Source organism: Pseudochaenichthys georgianus, chromosome 21, assembly GCF_902827115.2.
Source record: "Pseudochaenichthys georgianus chromosome 21, fPseGeo1.2, whole genome shotgun sequence".
Lineage (NCBI taxonomy): Eukaryota > Metazoa > Chordata > Actinopteri > Perciformes > Channichthyidae > Pseudochaenichthys > Pseudochaenichthys georgianus.
Genome location: NC_047523.1, coordinates 14340281 through 14358225, shown reverse-complemented (window position 1 = coordinate 14358225; position 17945 = coordinate 14340281). Strand labels below are relative to the sequence as shown.

Genomic DNA, 17945 nt, shown 5'->3' with positions numbered 1-17945 from the left:
CTGACTTTAGATGTGGAGGCTGACTGCTAGGCCGTGTTGGTAAAAGGACAGAAGTGAAGTCTCAAAACACCATATTGTTATAATTAGGTATGCACAATATTGGTTTTTTGAAACCGATAGCGATAACTTCCTGCTTCTCAAGACCGATACCGATAACCGATAATAATATAAATATATATATATATTAAATGTACCTGTAGTTTTTGCACACCTGGTTAAATGATGAACTAGCTGACTGAATCCTTTATCTTCGATGAGGGAGAAGGGCTGGTCGTCAAGCGCCATCATGACTATGATGAAGTTAGAGATCGTTTTAGCCCTGGGGTCGTCTCTGGCAAACTTCTTGCCTTTTTCAAAAGCCTCGTGGATAGGTGAAAGCCCCGGTGCCTTTGCAGCTGGCTTTGGATTCGCTGCTAGTTTAGCAGCGCAGGCGTCTTCGTACGCTTTGAACACACCATCGTAGCGATGGCGATGTTTCAGGCGACTGATCAGGTTGGAAGTATTATAGCTCGTTGCCTTCTTCCCTCCTCGTGGAACTTCTGCATTGCATTTGTTAATACAAATAGCAAGCAAACTATCTAACTCTGAAACTTTGAAATAGTCCCATACTACCGACGACATGTTTGTTTACTGTCCTGGCTTCACGGCCGCACACCATTTACATCACAGCCAGGCATGAGTTAGGGAGCGCTGGATTTTTGAAGAACTCCCCTCTTCCTAAACCACTAATACCACAGTACTGGCAAAACGGGAGGAGCCGAGTGAAAAACAAGCGCCCCTCATCCCCATCCACCCACACCGCAGTATTGTTTTTCTTTTTTTTTACCCAAAAAATATATTGTATATTATCGGGGCTATTAATACTTTTATCGGGTTTATCGGGATGACGTCATAATTCCTAATATCGAACCGATAATTATCGGGCCGATAATTATCGTGCACCACTAGTTATAATCATTCAATTCAGAATGAAATTAATATATAATAAAGTACAGGTTTGACCACTTATATAGTGGTGTATTAATCCTACACCTGGATTATAAATTAGCATTTTAGCAGTTCAGGGCTCCTTTGAGTTAAAGTCAACTGAAAAAACACCCCACTGTTGAACGTCTAAAGATTTTACGTGTCTTTGAAATAAGCGGTTGCTAACAAATGAGACTACTAAACGTTATTTTGCCGAACTCAAGTCCACCTTTAGCTTAGAGGGGTCGACGTGAAGTCATGCGACCAATGATGTAGTTCACTCCTAGCATTACATTAGCTATTTACATCTGGCAATTGCATTTGTGCGTCAAGCCGGAGTAAGAGATTATTTGTTATAATATTCCAAAATCCAATAGAAGAAAAATCTAACTGCTTTTAGTCAAGGGAGCCCTTGCGATGCAAACTCTGCATCGGCCTATACACATATCACTGCTCCACTCTACTGGGTACAACATATTCTTAAATATCCTTTGAGAGCTAAGAACCATGTTTTATTAGGAACGATGCTACCTTTGAATTACAGTGCAGACAAAAGGTCCGGATGTGATGGCCATGTTCTGCAGGACAGTGATTGAAAACAAGAGCTCAAATGTTGGCACCACCGTCCCTGAGATGCAGAATGAGATGGGGATGAAAGAGAATCAGATGAAGAGAGGACAGGAAGTGTATGTGTAACGTCAGGCGGTGTGATGTCTGCGTCTGCTTACTGTTAACTATCTGAATGACCTTTCCCTACCTCTCTCTGGCTCCTCTTTCCCTCTTTTCCCTCATTTCTTTCTGTCTTATGTCAAGTCAAGTGCTTATGCAGTTGAGGTACTGTAGATGTTAGTGTGAGAGGGCTTAAAGCTGTCACAGTAACTTGTCCAAATGTAATTTTGCCTTAACATAACAAACCATGGCGTGATGGATTACTTGTACCTACACTTCTCCAAAACCCGCCGTGCGCTAATCACAGACTCCACTCCCTTTAGTTTTGAATTATAGACTCCATATATGCTTTGTTGCTCCATCCATCCAGATGACATTTAAACACAATCTGTCGAGGTTGTTTTCAAAATGTCATAATGGCAAATGAAGTGTGATAATGCTCATCCATCTCTTGTAGGTTGTATTCTATTAGCCAGTTTCATTATGTTCCACGCTTTTGATGACATAGTAATTTCTTATTTAGCTTAAGCGATGTTGAGCTCAAGGACTACCACGCTTATCAAAAACCATAGCTTAAGTAACATTTGCCCTTTACTCCTTGCATGAGATCTAATTTCACATACTTTAGATATGACAACAACAATCGTGTATCTTGTACAGATACTACTAGTTCTGACATAATTGACATTTCATCTTGTATGACCTTCCCGAGTGAAGCTGTATGATCCAGACACTGTTAAGACAGGAAGTTTAGTCTGTTTCACTATGGCCGCCTGTCAGCAGAGATTAGTTGTAATGTGTGACTGTCATGGCAGATTAGAGGTAAGGGAGATCTGGAGACTATCACTGTCAGAGTGGGAAGGTCAGACTGAGGCCTCGATCCCCGTCTCAACCACTTGTTTCTCTTTCACTGTCTCTGCAAGTCTCTTTCTCTGTTTGCCTTACTAATTGTTTCTGCTTCTCACTGTCTTCCGCTCTCTGTCCCTTAACTTATTTTTCTTTATTTCTTAACAACTAGTTCACACACAACTTCAATAAAGGAAGACATCAATAACGAACATAATCAGAAACAGAGTAGTATCTAACTATGATACATTGTCAGCAGCACAATGGATAGAGAAGAATGCTGTATTGTTTCATGTGGTACACTTTACACGACTTATGTAGCTGCTGTAATGGTTTTAGCTAAAAATGTTACCGTTAATAAAAGTAATGCATAAATGCCTATTGTCAAATACTTGGGGTCGGGCTAAATGGAGATAATCAAATACTCGATCGATACTTGGCAATATTGACGTTTAACAACGAAAACATACTTTTTGATAAATAATCATCAGCACTGTGTATATAATCGCTAATTAGGTAAAGAGAAATCATTCGAACAGCTTGAACAGTTGGGTAAGTTCAGAAAATGATTTCACTTACTGTAATGCAGCCTTTAAATTAAGAATTTTTTAGAAACATAAATCTAAAACAATATTTGTATGCAAGGCAAGACAAGGCAAGTTTATTTATATAGCACTTTTCAACACAAGGCAATTCATATGCGTAAATGATGCTTTTAAACATATTGTGATATATTGTCTATCTAATGCCCAACCCGACAAATAGTTTGCATAAATTCAGATGTGGTCTAAAGTTCATTTAATGCTTTGTTAATTAAGCTGCTTGAGTTAAACAAAGCCCAATATAGGCCTTTTTTCACAAAATACATTTTGACATGTCAGAGTAGGAAAGGCACAGGTGTAAATAAGGACAATACATTGATCTTAATTTCATTTGGCTTCTTCAGTTTCAGGGTTCCTGATATTGTTCTTGCTGGCCTACTGCCACACTGTCATGGCTTACTGTGATAGGAATGGCATATAGTTCAGCTGGGAATAGTAGTATTACTGCAGTCAAATGGGGTATGGGGGATTACTAGGTCATCGAACTTCGATACAGGCAAATGGACAGAAAGATATCACTGTATGTCCCTTAATACAGTGGAACATTTTCGCCACTTCCGCTTTGGTGTCTTGAAATGTCTGCTTCAGGGAAGCACTGGGAAGGTGATATGTTGCAGTGAACCAATATGTCATAGCTTTGAAGTCAATTTGATCCAAAGGCTTCTTTATTTTTTGTCTTTTATGAATTTATTGTTCTTTTATCTCCCTTCATTTCTATAATTTTGAACCCAGCCACATTTTTATATATATATATATCAATGTTCTTTGTATCTCTCTTATTATCCTCTCCTTTGTTAGTCCCTTCATTTATATATCTATTTCTCATTTTGACATCCCTTTGTCCTCTGTCCATTTATCCGTCTTTCATTGCCTTTCTTTGAAAAGATGAATTCATATGGGGTTTGATGTAATCCATACCCCCGGCCAGTCTTAAGAGCACCTAGGGTCCATTTTGTGACAATCAATATACGACCCTACAAATATCATTTGGCATGTGTTCTGAGTAGTCCACTCATAGAGAGGTTCCCTCCACCCTCACCCTCACCCCCCCACCTTTCTCATTCAATTCCCAGTGGAACCATAGAGGCTAACATGACAATGGTCTTAATGTATATATGGATTTATGGACCCTATGAATGGGGATGGTAGATATGAGGATTGGCGGTGCGACACATGGATCATAAGCTATAAATGTTATTTATTTGGATAGCTTTCTGCGTTGTTGACTTTTCCCGCAATTTCACTATTTCTTCAAGCTCCAGCAGAAGCACAGGCAATAGTGTGGTGCGCCTCAGCTGTGGTTAAATGATGATTTTATGCAGTGTGCTGATGGGATGTGGAGAAGGAGACACTATCATATGTTACTTACATGCACACGGAGAACTGCACATCGGACATTTATTGGCCATTTGGGCACATGAACACCAGTGTGCTCACTGAAGGGATATTAAAGAAAGGGTTCATCATACATTAACTTCTCACACATGTGCTCCTTACAGGCCTAATGAACACACACATCTCCACAAACAACATTCAAGAATGAGTTCTCTGATAACACTATGTAATCAACAGGGATACATACATGTCTCATGGGTAATGATATTGGATGATTAAAAGAAGCAGTAATGAAAACCCTTAGGCTTCATTTACATAATGAATATTTTAGCTTCATGCTTTCCATCTTCGTTGGACTTTGATCCTTTTCTAAATGTCCGCTGCCCACCAGTCATATCACGCTATTAATTATGAAGAAAAAAAGATTGTCGACTTACAGTAGTTTCCATAGAGATGGTAATGTCTAATCATGGCATGTTTGACAAAGCACTTAGTTTATGTCTATCCAAATAAAAGGAAGCACAATATTTGTATAAGGCTAAATGTGTGTTAAAATACCACATTGAGTATTTTCGTGTTTCAGCGATATCTCGTAGCAAAACATCACACATAAGCAACTCCACTCATTTTTTACCTTCCATGCCCAGTTCCATTCTCATAGAGCGGACACTGTAAAATAATGGTGAATGTTTTGACCGACCAAGAGCTGCAGCTGGTCACATCTAAGCATGTTCCAAATCTTATAAAATAAGACACAGATTAAGTTCAACATACTGTGGGCAGTTATAGACGTCTACCAATTGGAGGGTTAGAAGCTTTCCAGAATGACTCCTGTAGGCATTTTTACCGCTTAGAAGTGTACTCTATGTAAGTAGCGTTGGACAAAAGCACTAGCTAAATGACATGGAATGTAAAAAACCTGCAGCTGCCTCAATGAACGCCAATGCAAACTATTGTGCTACCATGCTCTAAGTCATGTGCTCTATGAGCTGCAGTTTCCATGTTGTTAATAACATGTTATAAGGATCATTTATTACACTAAATGTGGGCATTTGCTCTTTTGTTTTTTTGAAACACACTTTGGCTTGGACTGATGTCACTGGCACGCTGCACTGACGGAGTGGACATTTATTTTTTATCAACCGAGCAACATAAAAACATTCTACTCTCCTCTCTCTTCCTACATCATCGTGCTTTGACACTCTTAAAAAGAAGCGCACACAAACTCTCTCTGAAGTGTGGCAGGACCGGCTCAGGCTTTGTATCTTGTCATCTGAAAGATTATTATTAGACATGAATTTAGCTGAACTGCAACTCCATCAAAAATAGCATTAGCAATTTTAAGGCAGTCGTGTGTGTGTGTGTGTGTGTGTGTGTGTGTGTGTGTGTGTGTGTGTGTGTGTGTGTGTGTGTGTGTGTGTGTGTGTGTGTGTGTGTGTGTGTGTGTGTGTGTGTGTGTGTGTGTGTGTGTGTGTGTGTGTGTGTGTGTGTGTGTGTGTGTGTGTGTGTGTGTGTGTGTGTGTGTGTGTGTGTGTGTGTGTGTGTGTGTTTGTATGTGTGTTTATACACACACTGTGCATGTATCAGCAAGCTTACTGTTGAGATTTTCTCAAGCCTTGAAAACACAATATTTCTGCATTATTCTTTCTCTTTCCTTTCCATCATATCTCTTGTTCCATTAACAGTCTGACAGGAAGAAGTCACTCAGTGTCATATTGGAATGACAGAGATCCAGGTTTATCTGGTTTTTAACTGAGCACAGCTTGAACAAATATAGCAGATGTAACATGGATTAAAGCAGAATTTATTTTACAATTTCATGTAGTAAATATTGTTGCAAGTCATACATTGAAGTTATTTGTCTGCAACAAAACTGCTGTTTAGTGAGTGGTTATTGGAAAGTCTTTACATTCCTCCTGCAGATACCTCCTAAAAGATAATAAACAAAGGAAGGAGAGAAAGCAGTGATTTACAGGCTGTACTGTACCACATCTGCTTTAAACATTTTCGCTAGTTATCCACTGTAAACAGACACACTTTATACACATACATCTCTGCTTCTGCTTAGAAAAACTTTGAACCCAGCTGTGGAACTACTTTTGGAAGGCTGTGGTGACATTTGCAAAAGTATAGACGAGCAATGCTGTTACTAATCTCAAATGTGCTTCCTTTTGTTGATCTGGATGTGTGTCATTTTTAGAGAAAAAACAACTGAAGAGTACACATTATGACTTTGCCATTGCTCTTTAATGGTAGGCATAGATAGAAAAACTACATATATCAGATGTGTGCGTTTTCTTGTGTTTTCTACAGACACCCCCCTGTTGGTGAGAAGCAGCAGTGACTCAGCGCTCAGCCCCCAGCCGACAGACTCTGAACCCCCCCTCAGTGAGGACACCACCGGGATGGTAAGACCCCAAGGCCCTCAGACAAAAGACACACAGACACATGCAGTTTGACACCTGGTATCGTTCCGACAAATAGTGTTTTTGGTTTGGTACATTTTATTGTTCATTATGTGAAATATATACTGCTCAGTAAACCACCTGTTACAATTTAAAAAAAGTTGCCTTTCAGTGCTTTTGCATACACATTTGGTTATCTGGGGTGCCTACCAGCGTACACACTGATTAGTTAGTTATTTTTTGTTAGTAAGTTAAAGTAATTATTTTGTGGGATGTCCAGGGGCCTCATTTATAACGCCTTGTGTAGGATTCACGTGGGAATGTTGCTTACGTAGTACAAATCAAAAAAATAGGTACAGAAATGTCCCGACATTTTCCGAGGAAAGTGCGTACAGCACTTCCTACGCCGGTTTCCCTTTATAAATCACAATCGACTCGAAATGCGGAGCAGCTTCTGCGGGCTTCACGTAACGCCCATATTTGCCTATAAATAGTCAAAGAAACGCCCATTCATTCATTCATTCTGACTGACTGCATGAAGAAGATCGCAGGAAATGACGACAGAACTGCTAAAAAAGACATCTCACACCGTGTCAGATTTTGGTTATTGTGGGGAGGTGGAGATAAATCCTATTGTTCGGTGGATGCAGTTTGAACCAGAGTAGCAGCATGGAGGTCGGATCGGCACCAAAATAAATAAATAAGTGTTCCGAAAAAGGTTAATGACAAAATAAATACACATGTGTGTTTGTACCGGGGACAGGAGACCCCCCCCTTGATGAGAAAATGTAAGAAATGATCGGGGAATCCCTCCGGAGTGGAGTCATGACGACTGGATCTGAATTATTTGTTTGTATTTGGTGGTTTGTGTCCCAGCTGTCGATCAGCAACTATATATCCATAATCCACCAGTTAAAGGAAATACAACTAATGTGTTGTGTTATATCAGCTGTACAATTGACCACATGGTGTTCTTAGTTTCCATACCTCCTGTGTTTTACGAGCGACTTATCAAGTCTTGGCAAACGGCATAAAACACGATTAAACATGATAGTATATAAAACCATGCTCGTATCTACAACCTATAGAAATGCAAAACGGCGTCAGTTTAGACGTAATTCTGTCCTTCTGCTTACCGCATCATTTATGAGAAAACATTTCATAACATTAACACAACATATTTGAGGGTCTTTTAAATAATATATCCGTATTTATTTATTTCTCCAAGTTATGTTTTTGTGTGCACTGAGGAGTCGCAAACAGGCGTTTGTTTAATCATTTTAATATTGGCTTTAATCAATGTTTGAAAATGAATTCTTCATATGATAAATGAGAGGTAACATTTTGTTTATGGTATTATTTCCACATATTTCTCTCCATTCTTCCTTCTGCCAACGCGGTGTCGCAGTTTCTCGTCTCTCCCATTTTTGTGCTTAGTGCGTACGCATGGGTTAGAGTTTGCGTGGAGGACCGCACGTTTTCCCGTCAAGTTAGTATTTTATAAATCGCAAACATTGCGTAGAAACTGGCGTACGCCATTTTTTTGAGCATATATCCCTTTATAAATGAGGCCCCTGGTCAGTATGTCCCACATTGCTTGAGAACTATTTCTCGCAATAACAGCCATTCAGTCCACACTTGACAAATCTAAGAAAGGTTTTGTGTGTTTTGACATTAAATTAGGTAAAAACAGTTTTAGTTAAGACCAACATTTTAATGACTTTTGTCAATTATGCTCATGCTTTTGTCCCACTATTAACATAATGTCAGTTAACAATGACATTTTGTGGGCCCCTCAAAAAAATGATTTTAAACAATTGCTGTGCCCCATGTCTTACACCTCTGTTGGGTCAACATGAGCACTCCGGCATAGTGAACAGAAGAATCTAATTGATACATTGCAGTGACATTTACTGATTACATTATTTTTCCCCACAAGCACTTTTGCTGAAACTCCTAAAAACGTTCCTCTTTCCTTTGGTGTCAACAGGACACTATAACATGTGAGAAACATGTGTCTGTCATTTAAAGCACTGACAACATCATCTACTTAAAAATGATTTGGTTAACTTTAATGCGCCCCAGTAAATTGCTGTTTCATTCACATTATTAAGATAATACTTTTTAAAGAGGTCTAAAAGACAACTGATTGGCGTGCAATTTATATCATGAAGTCCGATACGGGCGACTTTTCCATTGTGTCATAATAGGTGCATAAGGTTTTGCAAGATATTGATTTAGTTTGATGAATCATAATGGCTTTGAGCTTTCTCTTTGCTTTTGTAATCTAATAGGCAGAGCACTATGAAACTGCTAAGCTCATTAATACTCCCCGGGGGATAAACACTTTGATTTTAATGACCCCGTGGCCTTTCCTCTAGTAGGTCTCCCAAGATGCTCCTGATGATAATGTTAAGAGCTTACCACATTGTCGATATCATCTTTTTTATACTTAATACTTCACAACCTAACCATGTATTTCCCATTGGAATGACCACATTTATCCCGAAAAATTTAGACGCTTATTAAAGTCGCCTTTCAATTTAAGACCAACCTTGGCAACCATAATGTTATACATGTCTGTCATTTAATTTTGTCAGGCCTTATTCTTTATCTAGCAAATCCTCACATACATGCTGAACACATATTGCACAGGTCATATTGCACGGATAAGCATTCAGAATAATTGATATAGGACAGTAATTCAATTCGCCACCTAAAGAAATATCTCAACTAGCCAGTTAAATATGCAATTAGCTGTCCATACTGGCATTGGTTAAACTAGTAATAAGTCACTTTCCCCCCGTTTTCACCACAAGTGTAACCCTGACCTACGGCAGCAGCGTGTTTGTGTGTGTTTGTGTGTGTAGTGAGTACGTGTGTTTAAAGGTCGGGGGGGGAGTAGATCCTGCAGTGTCTTCATGTCCTTTCTAATCCAGACACGCTTTGTCACATCAAACTCTTCGAACAAAGACGGATGACTCTCTCCAGTTCTTTCCCTTCTCTTTTCATCTTTACTCTCCCTTTCTCAAAAGGGCAGAGGGCAAGTGCTTGCTCCTTTTCCCTTTTCTCATGTGCTCCCCCCCTCTCTTTCTCCTTACTGCCGATCTCACTTTTTCATGTCTCCTTTATTAACATTTCCAACTTGGTCTTACCTTTTCCACACTTTTGTACTAAAACCTACTTTTTCTTTGGCTAATCATGTCATGCTTTTATCTCCTTCTCTACAGACTAACAATGTTGTAAATGTTTCTTAATTTACTGCCCCATTATCTTCTTTTTGCTTCTGCTCCTTCCATCGAAATAATTCAATCAACTGTCCTCGTCCATTCTTTCCAGCGTCCACATCTGCTTTTTAACTTTGACCTTAAGGCTCGATGCTTAACCCTTGATCCACAATGTCCATTCGTCTTTCCACAGAAGATAATCAATCTTTTTTTCCCCTACATCTTCTATTTCCTCTTTTTATGTGGAACCAATGGCCTCACTTCTTTCTCTTGCGTTAACACCCCTTTACACCATACCAGATAGGTATGGAGAACTTCTTTTCTTCTCTTCCTTTCTTTTACACACCATTTCATACATTTAGTCACACTTCAGAGCAATTTCATTACAAGAACACGTCAACACATACAGTATAATAATACAGCATGACGGTTGCTTAGAGATGAAGCTTTGAGCACTTGTTATGATAGTGCTACAGTTCCATATTCCCTAAAGGTGGTTGGACACAGCTACTCCCTGATGTTCAATGGTTAAAACATACTCCATGCCTGATTAGACTCTGGAGTGGTGAGCCCTCCACCCTTGAGATTATTCACTGGACAAACAACCTTTTCTTTTTATCCCTTCTTTTCCCCGTAGAACAACCTGTTTGCAAGTTCCAGATCTTTTGGGGAATGTGATTGGTCCTCAGAGGTGTCCAGTCTCCCTGCTTTACCTCACTGAGGCTAAAGGAGTAGTGATATTAGAAGATAATGCTGTTGTTGAGCTGGGTACTAATAGCACTTAATAATAACAACACTATTTACATGTACCTAACATGACTATGCTTAAGACTAAAAACCTATGATGATCCAACAGAAAAAGACCTGTGCTGTTGCTAACATTGGACATTTCCCTTAATACACTGTATGTTGTACACTGTGGTGTTGTCTCAAACATGTGATGTGCTCTGACAGGAAGACACACAATCTCCACTGTTAGCTAGCTGTGTTACCAAGTCGCGCCGTAGCAAGTCATTACAGACTGCTAAATTAACCCAATAAAAATAACACTGGCTTATAAGGGTTTATAAGGGCACCATTCAGGTATTTAAAGTGAACTATTGCCATATTTCGCATTGGAAATGAGCACATATACTGTAAGTACAGAAGTACGCAAATTGAAGCACAACATTGTCCTCTGTTCTGATATGCAACCTATAGCAACATGAAACGCTGTTAAGCAAACACTAATCTATTTACTTTAATTTACCCGCTGAAATGTAATCCAAAGCTCAGGAATGTAGATCATGTCGTTCTGAGCCCACATTCCGCTCCTTACATCTTAGCTCTGTTTTCGCCATCACTCCTATGGCTGTCAATATGAAATATTGCGCAGTTTCAATTACATAGCAGGCTTGTCCAAACTGATTGTGCGTCTGTGTGCTTCATAGTTTGGTGCTACTGCGTGAGAGAATGCATATAGGTGACCCCTGTCTCCCTTTATTACAGTTCATGCTACCTCCTCAGGTTCCCCCACTTTCTCAGTTTACACTGAGAAAGTAGCAAAAACAAATCCAATGTAATTCCAGTGGAAGACTGGACTTGTTTGTGGCCTTTGCTGTTTTCGGCCTATTCGGACGTTGGTGCCTTGTGAAGAAATAGCTAAATGAACTCAAGGATATTAATTTAAATGTAATTAAAACAAATCAGACACAAAAGAGAGGCTTCAAGGCTGACAGCCAACCGATTCAGCTACAATTCAAGAACAAAACACTCATTTAAAAGCATGGTTAGTTAGGAATCAGCTCTATCAACACTAAAACAATCTATTGCCGTTAGACGGTTGAAATGTGTCTGCCAGAAGATATTATGCAATACCATTTCCACTATTGTAGCTACATGTTCATTGCTTACATTCGAGTTGTTCAGAACCCAGCTGTCTTTAGAGTGACTTATACCCCCTAACAGTAAATGTTAACCTCGACCAATTCGATAAATGTAGGCATATTATCCAAAATATAGTCAAAAGGAATCTATATATGGACGTCAATATTTTCCGACAAATGCAAAAATAAAAAAATATATTTAGATGGCAACAAAATACTAAAATGATGCGCTTTCCTTCGATCTTTTCCAATGTGATACTTAAAAATAGACCTTACTCTTCGACTCTCACTCACAGCCCTCTTCAAATGGAGGTAATGGCTCTGGGTAATTGTTCAAATTGTCCCTTGGCCTTTCGGTGAGAGCGATGAGAGAAAGAAAGTACTCTTCTTGCAGCAATTCTCTGTCTTTCTTATCTCTCAGTCTCTTCTCCTACTCTCTGTCCCCTCTCTTTATTTAATTTCAATCCAGTAAGATTTACTGGGGCAGTTTTTTGTTCTAAATGCCACACACAAATAAGTATAGAGGGCCAAATAATGACTACCTTTTTTCTTCACACACACACACGCACACACACACACACACACACACACACACACACACACACACACACACACACACACACACACACACACACACACACACACACACACACACACACACACACACACACACACACACACACACACACACACACACACACACACACACACTCACGGACACACACTCACGGACACACATAGGTTATTTCCAGCGTGTTAATCAGGCTGGGAGTATTTGTTCTTACCCAGAATACTCCTGGGGTTAATAAGGCAGTACAGGACTTATTTATCATGCTACACATAGTTTTTGTGCACTTGCGAGTAGTCGTCAGCATGTGTGTTGTTAGGCAACTTGACGGTATAAACCGTTTGATGGTAGAAATGTGTCTATTGGCAAGATACTGCCATACAGTTACCGTAAATGGCATGTACATGTGCACATACAGTAGGCAGGGTTTTCTGTGTGAATGTGTCTGCTCTTCTAGGTCCCCACCTTCCTCTTCTCTTTTTGCTTTGCCTATGTTTGGAGAAGTTCATAACCCTAAATCTGACTGGTACTAAATAGTGAAGTAACACAACAGGAACTCTATCCAATTCACACCAATACGTTCTGGCAGAAGTAAATGCTGCTTATGAAATGGTCTTTATTATCATTGAAAAAATAAATAAAAATACAAACAAATATATAAATGATCAACGGCAGAACATGCCCTAATGTCAGTGTCTAGTTCGTTCTTAATCAGATAAACTGTAAAAACGTTTGTCATGTACATAGGTTATTTTTCAATACAAATGAACTAAACTTGTTTAATAGAAAAATAATGGTGCATTCCAAATATTTCTTGGTTTACTGTTCAGACCTCTGGCCCTACAGTATGATATGGTATTTATCAAAACGCAGGCTTACTTAACTATTTAAGATGAATTACCTTAGGTTTATCACTTGCGCACACACACGCACACACAAGCACACGCACACCATGCACAACAATCGCCTAAGCAGCAACATTTAAGCATGAATTTCTAATAATTTATCATATTCACTCTGTAAGCGTTTTCAGTGAACACTTAGCCTGATTGGTTATTCAGTAATTAGTAATATCACTAATAGTTCACTCTTTTTTTATCCGCTTTTAGCAATTATTAGATTGGACCAAAGAGACTCATTCATTATAAGCATAGTTATTCAAGGTAGGATTATCCATCATTGAGTTAAAATGGAAATTGGGCTTCTCTACCCTCCAGTTTTTTGGAGGGCCGCTAATGCTCACAAGTATCGATTGAGCTGTCCAAGGTCAGTAGACTAATGTATTAATTTTTACCCCTGCAGTTGTCCTTGATGTATTTCAAATACATCTTTGTCATTTAATGAGTACATTTTTAGTTTTAGTTTTTCAAATGGAGAATCTGGTCCATCAATCATTAGCTCAAATGAGCTTCACGTGAATAAATAGTATTTCTTTATTGGGATGTATTTGGTACATTTTAATTAAGTATACTTATATTAAGGGAAAGCAATGATTGGCTGACCGTGCAAATCAACTTTGGAACATATTCATATTGGCATGTTTTATCTAATTTTTTGCAAAGGCTTTCAATAATCTGCATTATTTAATAACCTAAATATTATCCATTTAAATGAATTAGAAATATTAAGTAATTGAGCTAATTAACTGAAAGTATGGTATTGGCTGCATGTTTTGGTACATATATAAATGGTTGACTAGTAAGATATTTATACTTTTATTTAAATAAATAAGAAACTTTGAGAGACTACAGATGTTATGCTTTTTCACACAGAAAGATATAACGTACAAATAATAATAATAATAATAATTCCTTACATTTATTATAGCGCTTTTACAATGACTCAAAGCGCTTTACATATACACACATTACACATATATCATACATGCAATGGTCAGAAACTGTGGACAATACCCACAGGAGCAAGTTCAGGTGAAGTGTCTTGCCCAAGCCACTTATACACATGTATCACATTTATAAAAAATATGGTTTTAGCTGCCTTTTTGGTGCATGTAAATGGCGACTAGTAAGATGTTCATAAACTAATTTAATTTAAAAAATAAACTTTGACAAAGTCTTCAGATTCAAATAGATAGCATACAAGCCACTTATATACATTTTCACACAATATCTTAAGGTTAACATGAATAATGAGACACATTTATTTCTTTGGATTCATTTACTGGTTTTGAATTACCCTTTGATAAGGAACATAGTGTCCTGGCCTTTTTTTAATTAACACGTTGGTCTTCCAAAGAAACAGACTTGTTCTATGTGCAGTTATTAAATGAGACATGCAATTAAGCACCAAAGACCTTCCAATTAATGTATGAGTAGCTGTTGTTATGACAAAGAGGTTAGGATAATTAATGTTACCTGTCATCCCGTTAGTAATTAAGCTCACATGACAGCATCTGCAGCTAGGCCAGACTAATTGATTTCCAAGCCACCAAACCCCAAACATATGGTTACAGTATCTGCAGTCTGTCGTTCCCCGTCGAGTCTCATCTCACCTTTATCCCTCTCTTCTCATCATTCTCTGATTCCTTTTTCAAATCTTCATCCGTTTGTCGACCCAGCCTGAGTCTCTTCAGCTCTCTGACATTTTCTCTCTTCATTACTCAACCGTCTGTCTCTCAGCTCTCCCTTTCCCTCCCCTCTCTGCTTCCCTGACAGGTGGTGTAGGTCATGAAGGCAGTAGAGGGAGAGGTCAAAGGTGAAGGGTCATGTTAAGAGTCCATTAGTGCCTATTGCTAACATTGAGCCTTATTGACCTGCATGTGTTTGTCTGCATATGCTCACACGCCTGAACTTAGATATCCACGGGCACATATGCAGACATATTTGCAGATTACAACTGAATTATAATCAGTACATTGATTTCTTTGTCCCAAGGCATGCTTGAGGCACTTTCATAGGGATTTACATACAATTAAAATTTAGTAATAAAATATATGTAAATTGAGCCTTTTAAATGCGAAGTCAGAATCAGACCAATCACAGTTATGACATATTTTATCTTTATAGAACATCTTATATATTTTTAAAATATAGCACATATTCTTTTCAACTGAGCAAAGGGTGTACTTTATTTACAATTTATGTAAACCTAAATGTGTGTATACGTGTATATTATTATTGGTATAGTCCTGGCATGTCTTTTTGGTTTGGTTATAGTCAAATATTATGTTTGTTAATAACTGTAGAAGCTGTAGTTTTTGTAGGTACAATTGTAGTTTAACTAACTGGGAAACATCACGCAATTCCTATTCCTCTCATATGGATAGTGAAGACCACTTTTGCCACTTTTTAAATTATACAAATATTTTGTGCCTCTACTGTGACATGGGAGAGGAACTCCCTCTGCGGGGAACTTTGGAATTGTTGCCTTTGCAGACCATTTACATGCAATAAAAAGCTATAGTTCAGGAAAGGCAAACACTTAGAAAAGCATGATAATGCCCCTTTAAAATAAAATGCTGGTAGAAATGCAGCTAGGCTAGGGTGACATAAGGACTTAGGGTCCCTGTAGACCAAATCTAATCAATACCTCCCCTATACAATCTTTAGGGTTATATGCTAAATGTCCAGCAGTTTTTAACAAAGGTGTGATTTCTCCACATGTATTCATGATACAGTGGTAACTCCATGTACTCTCAAACATATGTAGTAATGACAGTCATTCACATACTAGTGTCTACGCACAGAGACTTGTCACATGTTGAGCGTCAGACGATTCATCATCCTTATACTGTTGGGCATGTAACCCGTCCCTGTGGAGCTCACCTCTCCGTGTCACATCAACACACACACTTCATGTCATCGTATTAAGTAATTATTACAGCTCCCTTGGCTCACATTTACACTCTTCTTCCTCACACCTCTCTCCCTCTTTCTCCCGGTTGCCATGCCCATTGACAGTGTTATTTATTACTGCTTGGCAACACTGTCTTCTTGCCCACATATATTAATTGCTATTTGTACATCATCCATCCATCAACGTAGCGGCTCCTTCACTCGTCAATTCATTCATTTCCTTTATGTGTCTGTCAAATTGCGAAGGCTTGCTTGTTAATCTCAGGCTTTCATAATGCGTGTAGTGCATTTAAAGCAAACATCCAAAACACGGGGAGTTTGTTAATGCCTCCACTTAGTCATTCCTTTAAGCTCTTTGTTTATTTAAAAAGCTGTATTAGATCATTCATCCACATGTTTTGGAATTGATGTTATCCTCCTTTTTTATATTTTTGTCTTTTGTCCAGCCATGAAGTCTTCCACTTCCCGACGGATTGCATGTGCTGTTGGATCTTGTTCTGCTCTTTTCTTGCTGTCTCTTACTCAATCTCAAAAATGTGATTGTGTGTTTTCTCTACAGGCGGCAAGTCCAGCTGTGGAAAAAGCAGCAGGGGTAGACCGACCCCCCAGCAAACACACCTCCAACGACAGGTCAGTGCGTTTCTAACTCTTATGCTATAGTCCACAGACTGTCTTTATGTTATGTCATTTTTGGTATAGCTATGTGCAGTTGTCTACATTCCTGTTTGTTGATGTTCATGTGTGTGTTTGTGTCCTACTTTCCCTTCATTAAGCTGTATCCTAATCCAGATCAAGGCCCTTACAGTTCTAGTTTGTAAAGAAGCCCCATCATTAGCCCACTACAAAAGACTGCGAAAAAACGGGGTCAGGGTCACACACACATTCACACACTCACAAACATGTAGAGACCGCCATACACACATCACATGGCCGTTAGAAATGAACAGCTACAAACACACTTGCAACTGTTTTTTTTCTTCAGGCAGACACAAGTGAGCACAGCACATGCATACACTAATGAGGGCTGCCTAATGAAGTAGTTGTGTGTGTGTGTGTGTGTGTGTGTGTGTGTGTGTGTGTGTGTGTGTGTGTGTGTGTGTGTGTGTGTGTGTGTGTGTGTGTGTGTGTGTGTGTGTGTGTGTGTGTGTGTGTGTGTGTGTGTGTGTGTGTGTGTGTGTGTGTGTGTGTGTGTGTGTGTGTGTGTGTGTGTGTGTGTGTGTGTGTGTGTGTGTGTGTGTGTGTGTGTGTGTGTGTGTGTGTGTGTGTGTGTGTGTGTGTGTGTGTGTGTGTGTGTGTGTGTGTGTGTGTGTGTGTGTGTGTGTGTGTGTGTGTGTGTGTGTGTGTGTGTGTGTGTGTGTGTGTGTGTGTGTGTGTGTGTTGTGTGTGTGTGTGTGTGTGTGTGTGTGTGTGTGTGTGTGTGCGTGCGTGCGTGCGTGCGTGCGTGCGTGCGTGCGTGCGTGCGTGCGTGCGTGCGTGCGTGCGTGCGTGCGTGCGTGCGTGCGTGCTTATTTTACAGTGCGGACAGATAGTTACCATGCCTGTTACAAACTTTGAGTCTGTTTTTCTCAGGTTTAATGTGCAGTGCCTAGTACACATCCATTATAACGGTCTTCCCATGTTAGCGTGTTCCTAGCTAACCTGAATCAA

The 17945-nt window shown here is 39.2% G+C and overlaps 1 protein-coding gene across 3 annotated transcripts in view; it reads left to right on the top strand.

Annotated features, from left to right (window-relative positions):
• LOC117466535 (partitioning defective 3 homolog B-like) overlaps window positions 1–17945 on the top strand; it is a 291025-nt gene that overhangs the window by 67138 nt on the left and 205942 nt on the right. For all 3 annotated transcript variants that reach the window (XM_034109836.2, XM_034109835.2, XM_034109837.2), the window contains exons 4-5: window positions 6732–6826; window positions 16858–16928. In XM_034109836.2, coding sequence (XP_033965727.1) covers window positions 6732–6826; window positions 16858–16928 — 166 coding nt within the window. The remainder of the gene's footprint in view (window positions 1–6731; window positions 6827–16857; window positions 16929–17945) is intronic.